At 41.9% G+C, this 23,878-nt stretch overlaps 1 protein-coding gene across 1 annotated transcript in view; it reads left to right on the forward strand.

The window, feature by feature from the left end:
* ADAM8 (ADAM metallopeptidase domain 8) overlaps window positions 1–23,878 on the forward strand; it is a 158,086-nt gene that overhangs the window by 31,651 nt on the left and 102,557 nt on the right. Inside the window, exons 4-5 of the mRNA XM_030204865.1 lie at window positions 2,107–2,185; window positions 21,254–21,330. Coding sequence (XP_030060725.1) covers window positions 2,107–2,185; window positions 21,254–21,330 — 156 coding nt within the window. The remainder of the gene's footprint in view (window positions 1–2,106; window positions 2,186–21,253; window positions 21,331–23,878) is intronic.

Genomic DNA, 23,878 nt, shown 5'->3' on the forward strand with positions numbered 1-23,878 from the left:
GCATACTGGGAACATCAGTCCTCAAAGCTGTGGCCCAATGTTTCTGGGCTTGACCTTAAAGGGACTGCAGGACCAATCAGAGCCCCCTCATTATGACCCCTGGATCAAGAACCCCACTCCCCAATCACACTGCCCCTCAGATCAAGACCCCCCTGATCAATCCTCCCCACCTCTTTGTCCTTATATTAAAAGATGACACCCTAGTGGTAGTACAACAAGACTACTGCTGTAGGTTGCTGGCACCATTTTGGATCTCAGTGCTGGAAGGGCAGGAGCGACTGGAGATCACTCCTGTCCCTTGGACCACTAGACTACTAAGTAAAGGATCTTTGGCCCTTGCTGATGGAGGGGGGCTTGATCAGTGGGTGTGGATTATTAGTCTAGGGGGCTTGATCAGGGGATGGGGGTCAATCCGGGAAAGAGTAAGTGTGATTGGAGTGGGCAGTTTTTGATCCAGTGGGGAGTATGATTGGTGGGTGGGAGGGGTCATGATGCAGGAGGTTTCAATCAGTCCCGCTGCCCCTTTAAAGTCAGCTTGGGAGCATTGGGTCTCAGTTTTGAAGCCCAATGCTACTGGGCAACTAGAATAATGCTACTTGTGAGTTGGCTTGCAAGCAGAGCTATTCATTTACCATGAGAATCAGCAAGCTGTTGTACTGAGATATTTCAGGTTGCTCACTCCCATGTTAAATCAAGGTGTGGTAAAAACACATCTTATACCACATCTTCATAACTTTCCACTTAGGTTCCTAAGGGGGTCTTTTACTAAAGCTTAGGTTGAGTTATCTGTTGCAGGGCCCATTTTATTCCTATGGGCCTTGCTGCAGATAACTCGAGCTAAGCTTCAGTAAAAGACTCCTAAATTTACTAGGACTGTGTTCCTAAATTTAAGCTCTTAAATTTAACAGTCAAAAAAGTGGGTAAGAACAGGGACAGATTTCCTGTGGGGAAAAAAGTTGAGAGCTTAGCACACAAAGTTTCAGTACTAGTCACCTAAATGAGGCTCCAAAATCTGGGCAAATGAACAACAGATTTAAAATTAAGATCAGAATTTTAGAATTTTAAGTTTAGGTGAGTTTTCAGTTGAAAATGCGGTAAAAGGGGCCCTGTGGCAGTGTCAGCACATAGATTTGCCAAGCGCTGAGGCCCCTTTTACTGCAGCAGGTAAAAAGCCAAAAAAAGAAAATGGCTGTGCGGTAAGTAAACACTTGCCACATGGCCATTTTCAGGAGGAGCCCTTACCACGGTAGAGGCTTCTGCTCTAACCTGGTGGTAAAAAAAAATTCTGGTCACGCCAGAAATGGCACGGGCTGGGGGCGACACTATTATTATTATTATTATTAGCATTTGTATAGCGCTACCAGACGCATGCAGCGCTGAACACTTGATACAAAGAGACAGTCCTTGCTCAAAAGAGCTTACAATCTAAATAATCTAAATAATAATGGACACTACAACCATCTCCTGCTGTGAGCCAGCAGTAGTGCCAGATTGGCATGCGACAAAGCAGTGGTAGCTCTATTGGCACTTTGTAAAAGGGCACCTCGGCTTTTTTGAATATGGGGCTCTCTGAATCCAGCTTCTTTCTGTACAGTATTAATGCTTTGCATTAGAAGAAACAAAACCTTGACTTGGTCTCACTTATTTCTCTTTCAAAAATTAAAAGTTGTACCTGAGGACTGTAAAATCAATTATACCACGCACTGTAACAGCAATAATTATGTAAGACATAAAGCTATGTGTTTGGTTTCAATTCCCTAATAATTTTGAGTTTGTGGCATCCAGACTGTGGATATTCTGTACAGCAGCAGTCGCAGGTTGGTGGAATCTAATAATAGTTGGCAGGTTCCCTACCTTCTGATGGTAGAATACACCTTGTCCACGCACTGGTTCTCAAGCACTGCTTAATGTTGATGAAGAGATCCAAGCTTGCCAACTCAGGGAATTCAGTTACTTGAGAATGAGAGGAGGATAGGGTTGAGAATAGCTAAAGAGTTCAAGGTTTGAAGTTTAGGACTGTCACGTTAGAGCTTGTAAATTTTTCAGAAATATTCAGTGTCTGCAAGTGTGCGCAAGCTTTATAATAATAACTCATTTGTTTTACAGGGAGCTCATGGGGAAGCATTATACTGAAACGCATTATTTAGAAAATGGAACTGAAGTGACAGAAAGACCAGATATACAGGTATGGATAGAATGCAGGACCTATACTGCTGTCTTTTGTACACTTTCTGTAAAGGAGTGTAGATTTTATACCTGAAACAGTCTCTGTGCTGGGACGTCTTTATTGATGAATGCTGATACAGTAATTGCATACATTGTTTCAGGCACTGGGAAAGTATAGATTCCTTTAGGGATCATAAACTATTTATTGTCTTTCCTAAGCATTCCTATACCACTTCTGAGTAAAATATTTGAAACACCTAATCTAGACATTTCAGATTATTCTTATATCCAGCAGACTTTAAGTATAGCTGGCACTGCTTAATACATAGGTATAATTGATGAGTATAATTAGTTATACAGTATACATTGGGCTTTTAGCAATTAGCATGCACTAATTCCTTTAACACACATTAAGGCCATAGCACCCTTGATGAATTCCCACTTATTACTAAAAAGCACATTTTATACTTAGGGGCTTCTTAGCGTTTAGCACGCACTACACGTAAAAGGGCCTCTTTCTTTTAAAAGTATTTTAATCAGTGGTGTAACCATGGGGGGCCTTGGGGGCCTGGGCCCCCTCACCTTTGCCTCAGACTTTCTCTGCATTCATGGCTGGTGCGGAAACCAAGCCCCATCAGCCGAAGTCATCTCCTGCCTGAGCCATGCCTGCTTCAGCACTTAATTTAGCAGGCGCACTTCAGCTGCTAATGCTCAGTTGAGGCCTAACTGAGCATGTGCAGGAGAGCCAGCATTAGCGGCTGAAGCATGCCTACTGAATTAAGTACTGCCCGTTCAGCACAGGTGTGACTCAGGCAGGATTCATCTTCAGCTAGCGGGGCTGAAGGGGGAGAGAATATCAGGCCCTGAGTCCACTTTTCAGAACCCCCAAAATGGACCTGGCTACACCCCTGATTTTAATGATCTCTTCTTCTAACAAATAATTTCAGAACAGTTTTCTCTTCTGTTCTGTTGTTAGGTTTGTAGTTTTCCCATCTGTTCATTTCTATTTTTGAAACCACAAATAATGCCACTGTCTCTAACCTGGGAGAATAGTTTCTTTTTGGCAATAATATATTCAAGGGGTGATCTCCAAGTAAATTTAATTATGTTTCTTCTTGAAAAAAAATATTTGCTATTTTAAGTTTACTTCATAACTGTTTCTCTTTGTATGATCTTCACCAAAAGTTTTTATTACACGGGGGGTAGGTAAATTCCCAACCCTAGCATCAAGATCTCCATCTATAATTAAATAGGCACTTTTATAGTATGTATTTACTTGTTCTTGTAATGCTTCATAAAATTCTTCACTGTTTTCATTTCTCCCTTCTTCAGAGGCATATTATCCAATTATAGTCAAGTGGCCACTAGCGATTTACATTTTTATGATAGCAATTCTAGATTTAGTGTAAGAGGGGGTATGTACCTTTCTTAAAATAATGACAAGCAGTCACTAGAGTACATGGGGAAAGAGCAGGGACAATGTTAGGGGGATGAAACTAGGGCATGTGCACTGGGTCCCAATGCTACAGAGGTCTCCAAGCCTGCCTGAAGCTGAAGGAGACAGCCTGCTGGTAAGATCTGGGGGAACCACTCTAATTTTTGCCATGGGCCCAAGCATCTGTAACAGGGGCCCTAGGAAAGAAGGGAGGTTGCTTTGAGTAGAGGTTTCTGAGAAATACATTGCTTAGAAGCATAGATATGGCCAATCATGCAACTAGGAATGAGACTACATAAAGGTCTTTCATCAAAGAAACAGAGTCTGGGAAGCTACAAGAACAGCAGGTCCCCAGAACCAGCCATAAGTGAGGCTAAGGCCTAATTAGATAGGGTTAGCAGATCCCATGAGCTATCACACAGGTATACATTTGGTCAATCCTGGATTTGAAATCCACCACCGACTACGTAAAACTCCTTGACTGTCTAGACCCAATCCCTGGCAAATACCCAGCTGACAGAACCTGGACTAACTTCGACACACTCTTGGATGATACCATCTCCCAAGCGCTCAAAAGATTTGCCAAATCCCACTGCAAACTAGACATATGCCCTAATAACCTTACAAAATTCGCCCCCCAACAACACAAAGCATTTGAACTATATGCTACAAAATGGACTCTTCCCAAAGGATAAAGGAAATATTCTACTCACCCCTATACCTACAGACACAAAGAAAAACACAAGCGACTTAACCAACTATCGCCCAGTAGCATCAATCCCTCTGATAACCAAACTAACGGAAGGTATGGTGACCAAGCAACTCACCAACTACTTAAATAAATTCTCAATACTTCACGACTCCCAATCAGGATTTCGGTCTAACCACAGCACCGAAACAATACTAGTTACTCTCCTGACTAAATGTAAACAAGCTATTGCAACCGGTAATAACATACTTCTCCTACAATTCGACATGTCCAGCGCTTTCGACATGGTCGACCATGGAATATTACTACACATCCTAGAATACTTCGGAGTTGGAGGTAACGTTCTTAATTGGTTTAGAGGCTTCTTGACCACAAGGTCATACCAAGTTACATCTAACTTGACTAAATCAGCCCCATGGATACCCCAATGTGGAGTCCCTCAGGGATCTTCCCTCTCGCCGACCCTCTTCAACCTAATGCTGACACCCTTGGCCAGGTTACTATCCAATCAAAACCTTAACCCACATATATACGCAGACGATGTCACGATCTACATCCCATTCAAACACGATTTAAAGGAAATCACTAAGGAAATCAACCAAAGCTTCCAAACCATGCATTCATGGGCGGATGCATTTCAGCTGAAACTTAATGCTGAAAAAACACAATATCTTATACTCTCTTCACAACATAACACAACCAAATTCACCACCATAACCACACCAACCTTATCTCTTCCAGTTTCAGACACTCTGAAAATTCTTGGAGTTACCATCGATCGAAATCTTACACTCGAAAGTCATGTGAAGAATACAACCAAGAAGATGTTCCACTCAATGTGGAAACTGAAAAGAGTAAGACCTTTCTTCCCAAGGATCATCTTTCGCAATCTGGTACAATCAATGGTGCTAAGTCACCTAGACTACTGCAATGCACTGTACGCTGGTTGTAAGGAACAACTCATCAAGAAACTTTGAATAGCTCAGAACACTGCAGCGAGACTCATATTTGGAAAAACAAAATATGAAAGTGCAAAACCCCTAGGAGAAAAACTACACTGACTTCCACTTAAAGAACGTATCAGGTTTAAGGTCTGCACTCTAGTTCATAAAATCATTCACAGAAAAGCTCCGACCTACATGTCAGACCTGGTCGACTTACCATCCAGGAACACTAACAGATCATCCCACACATTCCTTAATCTTTACTTCCCCAGCTGTAAAGGTCTAAATTACAGATTAACACATGCGTCTAGCTTTTCCTACATGAGTACGCAGTTGTGGAATGCATTGCCACCCAACCTGAAAACAATTTACGAACTAATGAACTTTCGTAAGTCTCTGAAGGCCTATCTCTTCAAAAAGGCATACCACAATGATCAATAACTGTAAATGTAACACATCACCACTTTACCTTATATTCTGAACTGTTCTCTTCTGATATCTATTTGCTTAATTCTACTCATCATCCACGTCATCTATATAACTCCTATTGTTATCTTTTACTCTGGTATGGCGAACGCCATAACGGAACATTGTAAGCCACATTGAGCCTGCAAATAGGTGGGAAAACGTGGGATACAAGTACAACAAATAAATAAATAAATATCCTAAAGCCATATGGTTTAGTGGTCCTTGATTCTACCCATTGAAATCAGTGCTGCACATCCCAAAACACATCTAGGACTGGCCTAAAATCTCCTTCCTAGAGTTGGGTAATTTGGAAGCTCTGTGAATATGGAATTTTGAACATATAGGTAAATTTACCTTAAAGATTGCAAACTCTTGGTTTGAAATGATGTAAAATACCTATGGAACAGAGGCTTGGTCTTCATTCCCAATCCTCAACAACACCAACTGGTTAGGTTTTCAGGATATTCTTAATGAATGCATTCAAGAGATTTGCATTGAATGCAGGTAGTAGGCATGTGAATCTCTTTGTTGTATATTCGTTAGGGATAGCCTAAAAACCTGACCTATAGGTGGTCCTTAAGGACTGGGAGTGAAGACATGGGAACAGAGAATGGCTGAAGTAATATCTTTAAACAAGTTCCAAAGAACATCTTTACAGTCTAACACATTGGCACATTTCCCCTGTCTATATTTGCAGACCCCCTCTGGAGACCCAGGATATGGTGTATGTGGGGGTTTCTGTTAGTGGTTGGATGGTATATATAGAAGGGCATTTTCAAAAGGGCACCCAAGTCAAAATAGTGACATCCAAGTTACAACATCCCAAATGGACATCCAGATTTCCTGTTCCAGCATAAACATCCATTTTATAAACTGGAACATCCAAATTATGAATGGGGTAAAACATAAACATCTGTCTGGCAGTATTCTTTGAAAGTGGTCACACAGATTGCCATTCAGAGGAGAGGGGCTGCCTAGTGGTCAGTGCAGTGGAGTGTAAACCAAGGAACCCAGGTTCAAATCCCACTTTAACTCTTTTATTTTGTAATTGTGAGCCCTCCAGGAACAGAAGAATACCTACAGTACCTGAATGTACTACTACTACTACTACTTAACATTTCTAAAGTGCTACTAGGGTTACGCAGCGCTGTACAATTTAACATGGAAGGACAGTCCCTGCTCAAGGAGCTTACAATCTAAAAGACAGGTGTACAATCTATAGACAAGTGTACAATCTAAAAGACAAGTGTAGAGTCAAACTGATAGGGCATACTATATTTCTCAAAAGGTTAGGTGCCGAAAGCAGCATTGAAGAGGTGAGTTTTAAGCAGAGATTTGAAGACCACTTCAGTAGCCTTCAGGCTTGCAGATCTTATGTATTTAGATATGGTAGATATTTTTCTGTTTCTGGAGGGCTCACAATTAAAAAAAAAAAAGAGTTGAAGTGGAATTTGAACCTGAGTCCCTTGGTTTACTGACCAATACGCTAACCACTAGGCTACTCCTCAGACCTGTAAATTGTTCTCTTAGGAATGCTCATAATACCTGAAGGTCTCATAGAGCCTGGCATCCCCTTTTGGTTTCATTTTCAGGGTGAGGGAGGAGGCCAGCAAGCACTAGGGGATTATGGAAGTGTCATGCCTTAATCCCTCCAGTAGACAGCTGCTCAATCAGAGCACCTTTCTGTAACCTGGATGTGCCAAATACCAGATCTAAATAAGGACATTCTTCTTTTTAGATATAGATGTTTCTTCCACTTCAATCACTGTTGGTCTTCTTAGCATTTGCCTGTGCTAATTCCATTAGCTCGCACTAAGCTTTAGTAAAAGGGCCCCTGTATCTCAATAGTGTACTCTTTCTGGTGTGCGCATTACTTACAGATTGAAACAAAAAATCAGAAATTTATGTTTTTTTCCCTGTTGTTTTGGGATAAAATTGGCACGAAATGACTTTTTGCATATTGGTTCAAATGAATGCACATCCCTACGTTTTAGTTATTCTTGCTGTCTCCTCGTTGGATAGTGGGAAGAGAATCTCTGCCACCCACAGCCTCAGCCGGAGGATATGGTAACAGCGGTTAGCATAGCTAGGTTTTTAAAAAGTTTGGACAAGTTCCTGAAGGAAAAGTTCATAGTCTGCTATTGAGACAGATATGGGGAAGCCACTGCTTGCCCTGGGATTGGCATCATGGAATGTTGCTACAATTTGGGTTTCTGCCAGGTACTTGTGACCTGGATTGGTCACTGTTGGAAACAGGATACTGGGCTAGATGGACCACCGGTCTGACCCAGTATGGTTATTCTTAAGTTCAGACCATGTCTGTCCACGGGCCTGTCTTTTCTTTTACTGGCTCCTACTCACTATGCTGCTTCCGAAGCTGCAGCAGAAGGCTGGTTGGATCCTCATCAGCACACTGCTGATGTTTCCAAGATGGGTCCTATTTTCTTCTGGAGCTAGCAGGGGTTGAATCCTCATTACCATACAGCTGACAGTTCCACTATGACTTTTGTTTATTTTCTGTGCCAGTGAGGATTGGGTCCACCCCATTACATTGACTCTTTCAGCACCATGTCTCTCCTCGTCTGTTAATAGTGGGGTTTGGGTCTACATGGCACACATCATATCACTGCCACAGCTCACTTCTCTTCTTGGACCACAGGGTTTAGGTTCCTGCAATATTTTCTTTTTTCCACTGTACCCTGGTTCATCTTTGGATGACAGGATATGGACTCCCTGCCACCCTTTATCTCACTGCTTCCTCCATCATTTTTGTTGTTCTTCTTTTGTCCACTTCTCAGTAAACTTATTTTGTAAATTTTTGGAACAACTGAAATACTTGGATGTGTTAAAATACTGTTAAAAACTGAGGGGTCCTTTTACCAAGCTGTGGTAAAAAGCTGCGGTAGCGGCAGGGCTCTTTTTACAACAGTGGGTAAAAAGCCCCTAAAAAGACATGGCTGTGCGGTAAGATTATTATTACCACATGGCTATGTGGGGGGGGGAGGCTCTGGTTGACAGTAAGGGCTCCCACGGTAACCTAATGGTAACTACCACCAGCGGCCACTTTGGGCCGGCAGTAGTTCCGGGTTGCCACGTGGCAGCCCTTTAGCAAAAGGGCCCCTCACTTTTTTGTGCAAGCCTTTTGGTAAGATCCAGAGGATTTGAGTGAGGAATAAAGCACAGTAGTCAGTTCTCGGGTGGAGGCAGACTATGAAGGATATCCTGTGAGTAGTACTAATGATGTGGGATGGTAGTTGGGTGAGTGGTTTAATTGATGTGATATTAGTTTTTTATGCATTTATATATGATTGTTTTATTATGTATGTATTTGTGTAACCCACTTAGGCGTGAGCAGGTTAGAAATTTAAAAAATAAATAATTAAACCCTAACCCCAAAGTCTATAAATGGCGCCCAACGTTGGGCCTACAATTGGGTGCACATTATGGAATATGGCCAGGAATGCCTGTAACATAATTCATTGGCACTAAACTGGCAATAAATACCAATAATTGGCATTAACAAGCATTAATTGGTGCTAATTTGACATTGCACATGTAACAGACTTACACTCACCTCTGTTCTAAAAGCAGTGTGTCTAACTTTTCTCACATGCAAATGCCAAGGGAGTGTTAATGTGGAAGGGGCATGGGTATGTCTAGGGCATTCTGACTACGCTTGCATTCACTTTATAGAATAGTTGCATTAAGGCACCCAACTGCCCCTTTTAGGTGCTACTATTTCCGCTAGCCATAGACATGGCAAGTGGTCACGCCTAAAGTTTGGCACAGAACTGCAGACTTACGCTAGTATTCTATAATAGATTTGGCCCGCAACTCTGTGATCATAGAACACTAACTTAGCATCCAGATTTTTTGGTGCCTAATTTTTAGCGACTTGAAGCAAGAATTCTTCCCCCTCTCCCCAGAGGGAGCCCTGGGAGTCCCGTGAGTTACAGGATGTCTCCACAGCTCCCAGGTGTGCCCCCTTGTCCAGTACAGGAATGGAAGTGGGTCACACAAAATATTATGAAGATAGATGGAAAGGTATATGGAAAGAATGGAATATAGAAGATTCTCAAAAGGAGCTCTACAATATTGACAAAGAAAGATATCCAGATTAACCTAGAAAAAGATGAACAATAGTGATCTATAATAAAGCCTAAACCAGTATTTCTCAATGCTCTCCTGGAGACCTATGTTGCCAGGAAAGTATTCAGGATTAACACACTGAGCATGTGTGAAAAGATGTGCATAAATGTGGTACTTCTATAACATAGGAGCTAACATTTATGTACACATAAGCCCCGGATTCTATATGACTTGCAGCAAGTTGTGCGCATTAAATGGACACATACCCAATTTATGCATGCACCCTAATTAGGTAATGAGCAAATCAATGATGATAATTGGCCGATAACAACCAATTATCAGCACTAATTGGCAATAATTGGAATTTACATGTGCATCTTTTTAGGCATATTCTAAAAAGAGGTGCACATACATTTGAACGAGCTTAGATGAAAAGGGAGCATGGCCATGGGAGGCATGTGGGGATGCTGGGGGCATTCCTCAAATTTACATATGCTGTTGTAGAATTTGGGGGAAAGCGCCTACATTTAGGCATGGTTATTTAAACCAAACTTTCGGTGGTATAAATGTAGGTATGTTCCCCGGCTCTATGTGTTATTCTGTAAACCACACCTAACTTTACACATGGTTTATAGAATAGTGTTAAGCGCTTTTTTTGGACGTGTCTATATTTATTTATTTATTTATTTGTTGCATTTGTATCCCGCATTTTCCCACCTATTTGCAGGCTCAATGTGGCTTACATAATGCCGGAGTGACAGTCGCCACTTCCGGACCTGAAAAGTACAGAGTGTTAAAGCATGTACATTACAGGTAGATTACAAAGTGATATTGCATTGCTGTTTATGGATGATAGAGTGAAGTACATTATGCCGTAATGGCGGTCATCATTTCCGGATCTGAGAAATATAAGGTGGTATAGCATTGTGATTCCTAGAAGACAGTATAAATTACAAGGTGGTATTGCATTAAAGTTCATAAATGATAGAGTAAAGTAAAGGGTATTTAGACAGTCAAATATAGAAATTTCAATTACAGTATGGACAAAAAGGCGGTGGTGCATAGCGCGTTACAGGTTTCTGAATAATTTTAGATGCCATTTACAGAATCTCTCCCTGTGTGCATAAATGTTTAGAATACTAGCACATAAGCGTGCTATGTGCACACTTATACTTGTATATGCCAGCATGCTACCTAAGCTCAATTCTGCAAATGCCCATTTAACTTACATAGCATGTAAATTCAAGGGTGCGTACACAGGGGCAAAGCATGGGCAGGACATAGGCAGGACTCCCGCTTATGCATGTAACTTACAGAATACGCTTAACTTACATGTGGGCTTGTCACACAGGAGCTTTCACTTATACCAGCTCTATGGCTGGTGTAACTGTGACCGCCATCTATACCGGATTATGTTGGTATTCTATAAAGGAAAGTAGGCTACCACCACTGCCTGCCCTGTGGATGCCTAAGTGGAGGTGCCCAGTTATAGAACCACTCCATAATGGGTATGCAGATTTCTTTCATGCATATTTGGATTTAGCAGAGCTCACACATTTCATTAGTAGCTCAAGGTGAGTTACATTCAGATACAGTAGGTATTTTCCTGGCCACTTGGGGTTTACATTCTAAGTTTGTACTGAAGTACTTGCCCAAGATCACAAGAAGTGGCAGAACTATTTGAACCTGGTTTCCATGGTTCTTAACCCACTTCCTCCATGCCTTCATTGTGGTAATCCTGAAAACCCCACTGGCTAGCTGTGCCTCCAAGGGAGGGCTAGCTTAAACCATGATTTTATTTTATTTATTTTTAGATTTTGCTCACACAACAATTCGTGGTAACTGTGGTGAAAAGAATCATCCTGCAGATACCTCAGTGCTGGGACAATTCTCTTCATTAATCAGCCCCTGGTAGCAATGTCTCCATAAAGAGTAGAAAATGTCTTCTTTTGTATTTCCTAATAGCTTTATCATTAAAAAAAATTAGCTGCAGCCTAATGTAATATTGTTATGGTTGCTAAGCAACCAAAGTAATGCCTGGCGGAGAAAAAGAACAGCCTTTTAGGGGGGCAGAAAAGAAACAGATATAATATGGCATTTTTAAAAAAGATACTACATAATTGGTTAAGTATGCTGCTGTCTGAAAGGTAAATACGCAGAAAACAGTAAAACGAAAACTGCTGTACAGGGGATGAGAGATTTCTTTGTCTCAATCTGGTTCAGTGAGATCCAGAAAACTGGCATCATGACTTCTGCCTTCAGAAGGGAGCAAAAAAAAAAATGATTGGATGTCTGAACTCCACACCCTTATCTTTTGTAGAGAGCCAGTTCTACAGTTGGTGCCTGTTTGAATGCAAAAGTAGTGGAAAAATAAAGCACAGAAATGGCCAACCTGCAATGTGGAAAATGGCGCAGTCCTGTATTTTTCTTACTTTAGAAAAGAGAGCCCAGTGTCTCACCCACCTGAGTTCAAGTCTCCTTCTCTGTCCTCATAGAGACCATCAATGCCACTCATTAATTTTAGAATTTTACTATTTTAACGCATCTTAGTTCTTTGAATATATCAATATTTTTTCTTGTCACAACATAGAGCACATCCTTAGGTCTTCAGATGACTAAGGCACCTGAAAGATCTGTCACTTAGCCAGGCGCAGGGCCTCGGCTACCGCCGAGCTCGGGGCAGGGCCGCTACCCCCCCCCCCCCACCCCCCACACGATCATCGCCACTGCTGCCCCCAGGATTGCTGCCACAACTGCAGTGTTACCTTGCCTGAGGCCCCAGCAGAAGAGGTCTTTTTCCAGCACTGCTCTTCTCTCTGCCGATTGCCTGCCCCTGCGGCTGCTTTTTCTCTCAGCGCATGCTGATGGTTGTCTTGTTGTGACTACGCACTTTCGAGTCAAGGAGATTTTTGATTCATAGTTTCATTCTGTTGCACACTTTTTGAAGACCATTTCTTCTTCCAAGAATCGTCACAGAAATAATAGACAGGGACTCCTGAGGCAGGCCGGAGTGGCCGAAATACGACTCATGTCGAGTCCAGGTTTTAGTAATAAACTTTAGCTGTGAACTTTTTGAGTCCAGTAGAAGTTTTTTGACATCATCCATCTTGTCTCCGCTGTGACTTTGTGCTTTGGCTTTACTTGTGCGGAGGTTTGTGTTCTTCTGTATTTGTCGCTCGCTGGTTTCAAAACCGAGCATGAGCGGCCTGAGAGGAAACCAGCTGCTTAGCAAGCAATGGGCAGAGTGAAGAGCAGCGTTGGAGGAAGACCTGCAGTGTCTGCTTCTCTGGGTCCTCCCCAGCCTCCAAGGGGGGCCCGGTGCTGGAGTTTTCTCTCTCCTGCTCCTGTCGGGACGCGATCACAAGAGTCCCGTCAAGAGCAGGAGAGAGAGAGAGACCCCGGCACCAGGCCCCCCTTGAAGGCCAAGCCCGGGGAATTTTGCCCCTCCTCCCTCGGCGTCCCTGCACTTAACTATAACATACTTCAATAAAGAGTGCTACATGTTTTGCTGTGTCTTTTGGTGTCTTGATGCTCCCTATCCTAAGAAGGCACCTTTTTCAGCATATGCACAGGGGAAAAAACCATTTGACTCCTTTTTGGTTCATTTGAACATTTTTCCTGATTTTAATAAATATTGTTTAAAGCACATTAATCAATTGAATTCTTGTTAATTCATAGGTTAATTTGCTTTAAACTGACTTACAATGCACTAAATTTCTTATGGCATGCTAATGAAGTGAATACACCTCCTACCATCTTTCTTTTCATCTGAGAGAAGATTTCAGGCTCTATTACTCTTTGCCTGGCTTTCTACTTTATCAGCTCCTAGCCAGTCCCTGTGCACAGCAAGCCTTTTTCTTGCTGCCCTGTTATATTGCCAGGAAAGGAAAAATCAGTAATTTACCTCCCCGAGCAGAGGGGCACAGTGATATTTTGGGTATTTCTACTGACAAATGCATGTTTCTTGCTGTTAAATATATTATTTAATCTGATGATGACCCCCCTTGCTCATGCCCTATACAAGCATAATCTTAATCCTTTTCTGTAGGCAGATGATGTCACCATTTACATACCGTTCAACTCTAATCCAACAGAAATCACTGTTGCAATAAAGACTAGTTTAAGCTTAATGGATGCCTGGGCATCGGCATTCAAACTCAGACTCAACAAGGAAAAAACTCACTGCCTTATTCTCTCTTCTCACCACAAAACAAACCTCCCTTCATCCATAAAAACCAGGGAACATACTCTCCCAATATCGGACAAACTGAAGATCCTTGGAATTACTATTGACACCAACCTAACCTAGGAGAGCCAAGCCTCTGCCACCACAAAGAAAATGTTCCATGCAATGTGGAAACTCAAACGGATCAAACATTTCTTCCCAAAGGAAACGTTGCTTAACATAATTCAAACAATGGTACTATCACATGTTGACTACTGTAACGCCGTATTTGCGGGATGCAAAGAACAGATCTTAAGGAAATTCCAGACTGCGCAGAACATGGCAGCTAGACTCATTTTCAGAAAGACAAGATTCGAAAGTGCTAAACCCCTACACGAAATACTGCACTGGCTACCAATCAAGGAATGTATAGCCTTCAAAATTTGCACTCCGGTCCACAAAATAATCCATGGTCTGGCCCCAACCTACATGAACGCTTATCGACTTACCAACTAGAAGCATCATCGAATCATCAAGAGCATTTCTAAACTTGCATTACCCAAACTGTAAAGGACTAAAACACAAATCAACATATGCATTCAGCTTTTCTGACATTTGCACCCAGCTCTGGAACACTTTATCTAGAAACATTAGAACTGCGAACACCCATCTAAAATTTCGAAAAGACCTCAAGACTCACCTCTTCCAGAAAGCCTACCCAGCAGACCCGAACTAATCCATGAACAATGCATCACATCTTTCGATCTAAGAAATGAACAATACCCTTGCCACATAATCCTATTACTTCAAACTGTACGAATTTTACCACTCCAGTTATAATTAAGTGTACTTCTACCCTTATCCTACTCTGTATTGCTCACTAGAAGCTGTAGTCCCATCCCTGGAGACTTATCAGCCTCATTGGGATTACTTTTCTCTATATGCTACTATATATTCGTCCCAGAGTTATATTCTCTTTTCCGGAACCTTATCAGCTTCCTTGCACCTACTGTTACTCTATTTTCCACTCTGTATATATTCCTGGAGTTGGTACTCTCCTCTCCGGAACCTGGAAGCTACATTGAGCCTACTGCTATGCGGGAAAATGTGAGATACAAATGTAATAAATAAATAAACATAGGGCCTCATGTACTAACGTGCAAAACTTTAGTAGTCCAATAACAGTGCAAAAACACTCCAAAGGAGCAATATTTAACATGGAAAACCCTTTTTGTGAAAAGATTCACAGTAGGAGCCAGCCTTGTGATAAATTTTTATCCAAAGCAACTCATTAATGAGCATAAAGAAAGGGCTTCATGGGTCTGTTTTTGGAAATAATTCATGAGTAGTAGCTGTTTTTTGAGAAGGGACGAAAATCCCCTTTTTGAACAGCAGTGGATTAATGCAAGGCCCCTCCTCAGAAGGGCCCCATTTTTTTGGTAGTCCAGGGCCCCTTAATAACCTCATCCCAAACTCAACTCAGTGCATAAAGGGGGAACTCTTGGGGGGACTGCAATCCGTCCAGAAATTAGTTCCAGCACTATTCACTGAGTGAAAAATATTTCCTCCTATTTGTTTTTATAGTATTTCTATGTAACTTCATTGAATTTCCCCTAGTCTTTGTACTTTTTTGAAAGAGTAAAAAATCAATTCACTTCTTTTTCTTCTATACCACTCAGGATTTTGTAGACCTCAATCACATCTCCCTTCTGCCGTCTCTATTCCAAGCTGAAGAGCCCTAACCTCTTTAGCCTTTCTTCATATGAGAGGAGTTCTACCCCCTTTATCATTTTGGTCGCTCTTCTTTGAACCTTTTCTAATTCTGCTATATCAGTATTCAAGGTAAGGTTGCACCATGGAGCGATACAGAGGCATTATAGTATTCTCAGTCTTATTTACCATCCCTTTGCTAATAATTCCTAGCATTCTGTTTGTTTTTTTGGCTGCCACCATACACTGGACAGAAGATTTCAGCGCATTATCTATAACAACACCCAAACACCATCATCTATCACTCCATGGTGCGACCTCACCTTGCGTTCAGTTCTGGCCGCCACATCTCATAAACGAAATAGCGGAATTAAAAAAGGTTCAAAGAAGAGCTACCAAAATGATAAAGGGGATGGAACACCTCTCATATGAGGAAAGGCTAAAGATGTTAGGGCTCTTCAGTTAATTGTCATTGATGTGGGTCCAGGGGGGATTAAATCATGACTGCTTGGGGGGGGGGGTGTCAGGAGGAGAGTTTACATGCATGGGTCAGAAGGGTGTCATTGTATTTTGCTCTTGCCCCTTCAAGCTGGGGGGCAGGTGTAAAAGCCTTGGTCTATGTATTTCTCTTGTAATATTAAGACTACATGTGTAGATTTTTAGCTCGCTCAAATCATGTCTTATCCACACCCAAGCCACGCTCCCCTAGAATTTATATGTGGTGTGGATCTCCATATATACAGTGGCTTTCTAAAATCATTATTTGCACATGTAGGCGATATACATTTATAAAAACTGCTGTTTAGACATGGAGATGCTTCTAAAATAAGAACCAAATTGTTATATCATTGCCACTGGTACATGCAACATATATTTTCCCTTGCAATATGTGGATAAAGACAAGATTATAAAGTTTTTCTTCTATTTTGTGCCTCATAGTGGAAAAATGCCATAAATCAAGCTTATAGTCTGAATGTCACAGCTCATATAAAGCACACTGCTGACAGTATCAACTAGAAGAACTGAAAAGGTCAGAACTTAGCTGTGATACCCCAAAGTCCCAGCCTGAGTCAGCCTTTGCCCAGTGGACACTTTTCTGGCACCTGCTGTCCTCTTGCTCCCAGGTTAGGGAATACAGCTGCCAGTTTCTCTGCACAAAACGGCAAAGGAAAACCACAAGTCATTTTGGCAGCACTTTCAACATATGCGCCACAATGTGTTGTGGGGGATGTTCAAGGGAGCCCTTTCTCTCATGAATCGTAGGACCTGCACGTGCTTTAGTTGCAATGTAAGAGGTTCTCACATTAAGTGTTTGCAAGCTTTGGAATAGGTGGCTTTTTTCTATATGTTAATTTCTCACTGATGCACTGTTTATTTCACCAGCTCTTTGTTTTGATACATTGGCTTTGATATATTCAAAGGCATTTATCAGGATAATAGAAGCCGCTATCTGGAAGCATACCCTAGGCAGGCCTTTCTGTGGATTTTCAGTGGCACTATCCCCCTAATTCTATATAGTGCACTAAAAGTTAGGTACCAATTATGTGTCTAACTTTTGGCACTCAAATGGAAGTTAAGCGTCTATTAGATTGTAAGCTCTTTGAGCAGGGACTGTCTTTCTTCTGTGTTTGTACAGCGCTGCGTACACTTTGTAGCGCTCTAGAAATGTTAAATAGTAGTAGTAGTAAGCGTCAAAACAGGGGTGAAATGGAAGTTAGGTGTCTAAGTGCACTTACAGCTATTCTATAACTTGGAGATCAATTGTTCTCGCACTTAACTTCAAGGGGTGTTCACACAAGAGGGGCATGGGTGGGTCACAGGCGTTCTATTTCAGCACATGCTTTACTGAGTACTGTTACATTTAGGCGTGCCCATTTACACCTGCTGTAGAACAAGTGTAAATCAAATGGCTGCACCTAAATGTAGTCACCTAATTGCTTGCTTAGACTAGTATTCTAGAATTCATTAGGTGCACAACTTTGGCCTTATAGAATACTAGATTAACATCTAGATTTTGGGCACCTAACATTTAGTGCCCTTGTGAGGGAGTCTACAGGAAACCACTGCTCCCCCTTAATGGGACTCCCTCACAGGAAAGGGGTGGCTCAGAGCTACAGAAGTGGGAGGCCAAACATAACACAAAACCCTCGGCTCAGACCAGGCAAGGAGGCCCCTGGAGAAAAGAAGTCGCTTTGCAGCATATGCCTTCACAGCTGATGTATCAGGTACCAGAACCTGGCTAAGGTAGGCCTAGCTTTAACTTGTGTATTGTAAGTAAGCTGTGCTTGAGGCCTGGTTGGAGTCAGATCAGCGCTTGTGCAACTCTGCAGCAAAGCTGCATAAACTGGGATGTAAAGGCCTGTCAGCAACAGGCCCACATAGCATTACATCCAGAGACTTTATTTCTCATTGATTCTGCCTGTGAGGTAACAGGCTTCAGCATTTGTGTTAATAACAAATTTGGGTTTTCTTTTAACTTTGGCTGTAATTCTGAAGACCCACACGCAAACCTCACACTCATTATCACAACCCTTTAATGACTCATTCCCTATATGGATGCTGCAATTGAAAGACTGCCTCGGTACTATCTGAACACTGCCAGGACAGAGCAGGAGCGGAATGTGGGCATGTCGCCAAAGTATATAAATAGTGGTGATATTCATTTTGTTACCTGGATAGTTATCCAGATAAATTTGGGGCTAGAAAAAAGATGTTGTAAATTCATCTGTACGGTTATCTGAATAGTGGACTCAATTTTGATGCTATCAGTATAGCAATAACCTCCAAAGCAATAACAGTTCCAGAAGAACTAAACAAGTCCACTCTTTAAATAATCAAGCTCTTCTTTCTCTAATTTATCATGGACCTCAGCAGTGTCACTCAAAGACTCAGTACTTCATTGCAGTTAAGCTTTACACACCCACCTCGTCACAGGTCCCTTACAGGTCTTAGAGAGATCGAGGGATCTAGTCAGAAGAGCATAGTTGGCAATTTAAGGGGATTTCCTTGATGCAGCCTGCTGGGCAAAACATGTCAGATGTATTCCAGTGACCGAGATGATCAGAAGCCCCATGCTGTTCCACAGCACTGTAAAATTAGCACTGGAACAGAGCAGGGCATTAACGCACCTATGATCAGAGCTAATAGCATGCAAATTTAGGTGTGCTATTAGCTCTGATCATAGGGGTACTTCAGCGGGAGGATTGTGCCTTGGGCGCTCCCAAAGAAGTTGTTTGACAGGTCCGGGTTGTCAAAAAAAAAAAAAAAAGCCCGGACCTGTCAAATAGCAGAAGAGGTTTGACAGGTGTGGGATTTTCTCCCGGACTTGTCAAACCTAAGGCCTTCCCCCCAAAAAACTAAAAAGACCCTAGCCCCCACCCCCAACACTAACAAGACTCTGGTGGTCCAGTGGGACCACTATCCCCCAACCCCAGCACTAGCTAGACCTCGGCAGACCAGTGGGACGGCTAGCCCCCACCCCCAACACTAACAAGACCCTGGTGGTCCAGTGGGACCACTACCACTACCCCTCCACACCTGCACTGGCACCCCCTCACAGCCAACTCGAGGTAGGCTGTGTGGGGGAGGTTGCTGGTAGGGGTGTGGGTGCAGGTGTGGGTATGGGTATGGAGGGATGGTGGTAGCAGTAGCAGTCCCACTGGACTACCAAGGACGTTTTAGTGTTTCGGGGTGCGTGGTCCTGGAGGTGCACCGGAACTCCAGGCCTTGTGTTTGGGGTGTGAGCTTAGATTTGACAGGTGTGGGAGAAAATCCCGCACCTGCCAAACCTCCTCTGTTTTGATCTCCTCCGTTCCTCCCTTGGCAAATCCTAACACCAGCTCTGAGCTGGTGTAGAGTTTACAGTGGGAGCAGCGCCCTTGTTTAGTGCGCTGCCCGCTGATCATAAGGGAGGACTGCGGGAGACCCTCATTTGCATGCATTTGCATGCAATTAGGAGTCAGAGCCAGCGAACATGTTTCACATACTTTCCAGCTCTGATCCTGGGGTGCAGGCAAACATGGGCGCTAGTCCATCACAAATGGCCTCTAGCGCCCGCGTTTGCTCCGATCATCAGCCCATAAGAGAGTTGCTAAAAATCTTCATTATAAGATGTACCTATTGCTGTTCTATATAGAGGGGAGATATTAAGTAAAAGCTATATTGGCTATGAAAAATTTCAGTGGAGATAAGAAGTAATGAATAATTAAAGAATTTAGGGGACCAATGACAAGGTGAGTATGTAAAGCTTAAGGGCAATGAAGTATTGAGCCTTTGAGTGACACTGCTAAGGTCCATGATAAATTAGAGAGAGAAGAGCTTGATAATATACAGAGTGGATCATTATAGCAATGGCATAGGCCACGTTTTCCCCCTAATTCTCAAAAGTTGCAAGCCCAAATTTGTGACTAATGCACAAATTTGCATGCACAAGTTATAGAGTAAGGTCATTTTCAAGTGTAACTTAATATTGAGCCAATTTTGGTGTTAATGAGTAATAATAGGCTATAATTGGCCTTAATTGGTGCTAATCAGCATCAGTAAGCAGTTATGTGCATAACTGCTCATAGTTGGCATTCTGTAAATTGCACACTCAAAATGCAGAGCGTGCAACTTCAAGAGGTGAAGGACCTGGGCAGGTGGGGGCATGTCAGACAGTTACGTGTGCAGGTTATTGAATACTATTTTTTATGTGCATAACTGCCTACAGTTAGATGTGAGCATTTACGCCAGCCAGTGAGCTAGTATAAGTGCTTGTGTCTAGAATTAGATGCTTGAATGTGGGCTTATGCTAGTATGCTATAACAGCAGTTGCACGCACATATGCCGTTATATAATTTGTGCTTAGCATGCATCATTCCGTCACCTAACTTGAGACGATCTATACAGAATTACCCCCTTTCCACCCAGATTCTATATAGCGTGCCTTGAGATCTGTGCCAAAATCCATGCGTATTCTATAACAACGCACATAACTTAATTGGCTTAACAAGCCAATCAGTATTGATAACAGCTCTTAACAAGCAATAATGAGCACTAATTGGCAATAATTAGAATTTACATACACAACTCGCTAAGTGCATTCTGTAAAGCAGTGCGCCTAACTTCTAATGCACATAGGCAAAAAGGGGTGTGATTATTATGGGTGGGGAAATGGGAATTTCATGGGCGTTCCAAAATTCATGCCCAGTGCACTTAAATCTGTGACCCAGGATTTATGGCACATTTTCATTGGTGTAAATGGAGGCACGTAGTTTTAGCCGCTGAGATATCAACTAAGCATATTCTATATACCGTACCTAAATCTAGGTTCCGCTTATAGAATACGCTTAATCGGCACAGATTTCTGTGCTGCGTTTTTAGGCACCATATATAGAATCTCCCCCATTATGTACATTGAACCCCACTCATTGTCTGGATTGCGGTGCTGAATATACATGAAAAATGTAAATGCGGCAGCCAGCATTTATAAAAAAAGTTGACCACAGTGTTTCAATATTGAACTGTGTTCATGCAGTCTAATATCTGTATGCATTTTCATTAATAAAAACAATTTTCATTTAATACAGGAACACTGTTTTTATCATGGATACATTGCTGGAATCAATGACTCTTCGGTTAGCATCAGCACCTGCAAAGGACTAAGGTACTCTTTTTTTTTTTTGCATCTTCAGTTTTTCAACGCATGCAAATTACAAAGTGTAGTCTCCTGGGTGAAGAATTCTAATAAACCAAGTATGTTCCAGTCCAGTATTGATCAGGTAATATGACTAGGTCCATTACCTCATTTTCAGTATATGACTTCAGTTGCGTTCCAGGTTTTCTTGCAATCATAAACCCCTTTCTTCTGTTATTATGTAGCTGACTACATGTTAGATTGAGTTAAAATTGCAAGAGCTTCAAACTGTCAGGCAACCCAGCTTCAAAGTTCCATCATCATAATGACTATAGAACTGAGGATGTGGTAGTTTTAAAAAAAAAACCAGCAACTCCCTAGCAGAACATGGGCAGATGAGTACATAAGAGAAGGCAGAGAGAAGCAGATTATTACTGTGGGGATTGACATTGTAATAAGGCAAGATTTATCCTAAATGTCAGGATTTTGACATGTTCTTTTAAAATTATTGGTGCACCGTCCTTGGCATGGCTGTGTCGCAAAGGACTGGAATTATCTAATCTGTCAGCATATGTTTAAAATCCACTACTTAGAACAAGCTGGGTCTCCAAGCCAATTGTATAGATCAATCTTTGCCCCCATTCTGACATATGCGAACACATCTGTGCGCAAATGAATTACTGAAAGTCAGAAAAGAATAGAAATAGAATATAAACTAGGTGGTAATACTTGCATTACTAACATAACAGGGCAAGAAAACATCGTGGTTTAAAGTTACATAATATCCACCCTCCTAAATCCTTATGAAAAACATCCTTGTTCCGTCAACTTCTTGTCCATTGATCGCTGTTCATTTGGTGAAACACAGAAACATAGAAAATGAGAGCAGATAAAGGCCATATGGCCTGTCCAGTCTGTCCATCCATATCATTCGCTATCTCTTCCTCCTCCTAAGAGATCCCACATGCCTGTCCCATTCTTTCTTGGATTCAGATACAGTCCTTGTCTCCACCACCTCCACCGGGAACTTGTTCCAGGCTTCCACCAACCTTTCTGTAAAGAAGTATTTCCTTAGATTACTTTTGATTCTATCCACCTTCATCTTCATCTTATGCACTTACATTCCAGAGCTTCCTTTCAGTTGAAAGAGACCTGCCTCCTGTGCATTTATGCTGTGGAGATATTTAAATGTCTCAATCATATCTTCTCTTTCTTATCTTTCTTCCAAAGTATACATTTTGAGGTCTATGAGTCTGTCTCTATATGCTTTATGTTGAAGACCACTGACCATTTTTGTAGCTGCCCTCTGGAACAGCTCCATCCCAGTTTTATCTTTTTGAAGCTGCGGTCTCCAGAACTGTACACAGAGTGTCTATCACCTCCTTTTTCCTGCTGGCTATTCCTCGTCGTTTGAACCCAAGCATCCTTGTGGCTTTGGTCGTCACCCTTTCTACCTGTTTGGCTATGTTAAGATTTTCAGAAATGATCACACCCAAGTCTCGCTCTTCTTTTGAGCACAGAAGTACTTCTCCTAAATGGTACTGGTCCCTTGGTTTCTGTATCCCAAGTGCATGACCCTGCATTTTTCAGCATATGTCTAGTGGCTGTCCAAGCAACTAAATGTAGTCACGGGAATTTACGCCAAGTAAAACAGTATAAATGCCCACGCCTAAGTTAGGCGTGGAACAGGTACATTCTATAACAGTGTGCAAAGATTTTAGAAACACCCAAGACTCGCCCATTCCACGCCCATGGTCACAACGCCTTTTCCAATCTGTGTCTTAGAATTTCCACATACCACTTTACAGAATATACTTAGAAAGTTGTGCGTATAAATTCTAATTAATGCCAATTAGTGGCAATTATCAGCGCTGATTAGCTTGTTAGGATGATTAAGTTGGGAGAGCTAATCAGTATACAACTTAATTTGTGTGTGCAACTCAAGTCGCACTACATAGAATCCTGGGGGTAAATCTTAGTTGCCTATTTCTGGACCATTCTTCTAGCTTAGCTAGATCCTTCCTTATGCTATCCACACCATTAGAGGTGTCTACCCTACTACAGTAAAATCCAGACTGGTCCAACCTGTTCTCTTTTTTCTGGAGCCATATGGTAACCCTTAATACCAACGTAAATCTGCAGTTCCACACCTAACTAGGAGCGAGCACTTATGCCAGCCAAATGGCTGGTGTAAATACTTGCACTTAACTGTAGTACAGTGATGTAGTAGCTGTGTTAGTCCACACAGGACTTAACAAAAATCTGGGTTTTCTAGCCCATTGTAAACCATAAAATTCTACTGCTTTGTCACCCTTTTGTCTACCATCCATCTCTTCCTGTCTTTCATCCACCTAGCTCCCCCTGTTTCTCACCTAACCCACCCCACCCTCTTCCTGTGAGGCTGTCATTGAAATGCCTTTACTTATTTCTAATCTGAAGAAGAAGGGTTACTTTGAAAGCTAATCAAAAATGTATTAAGTTAGTCCAATAAAAGAGGTATCATCTTTTATATTCTTTTCTATGTGTTGTTTTATTTTTATTTATTACCTTTAAATTTAACTGTAAAAAAATAGACATG

This window comes from Microcaecilia unicolor, chromosome 5 (assembly GCF_901765095.1).
Source record: "Microcaecilia unicolor chromosome 5, aMicUni1.1, whole genome shotgun sequence".
Classification (NCBI taxonomy): Eukaryota; Metazoa; Chordata; class Amphibia; order Gymnophiona; family Siphonopidae; genus Microcaecilia; species Microcaecilia unicolor.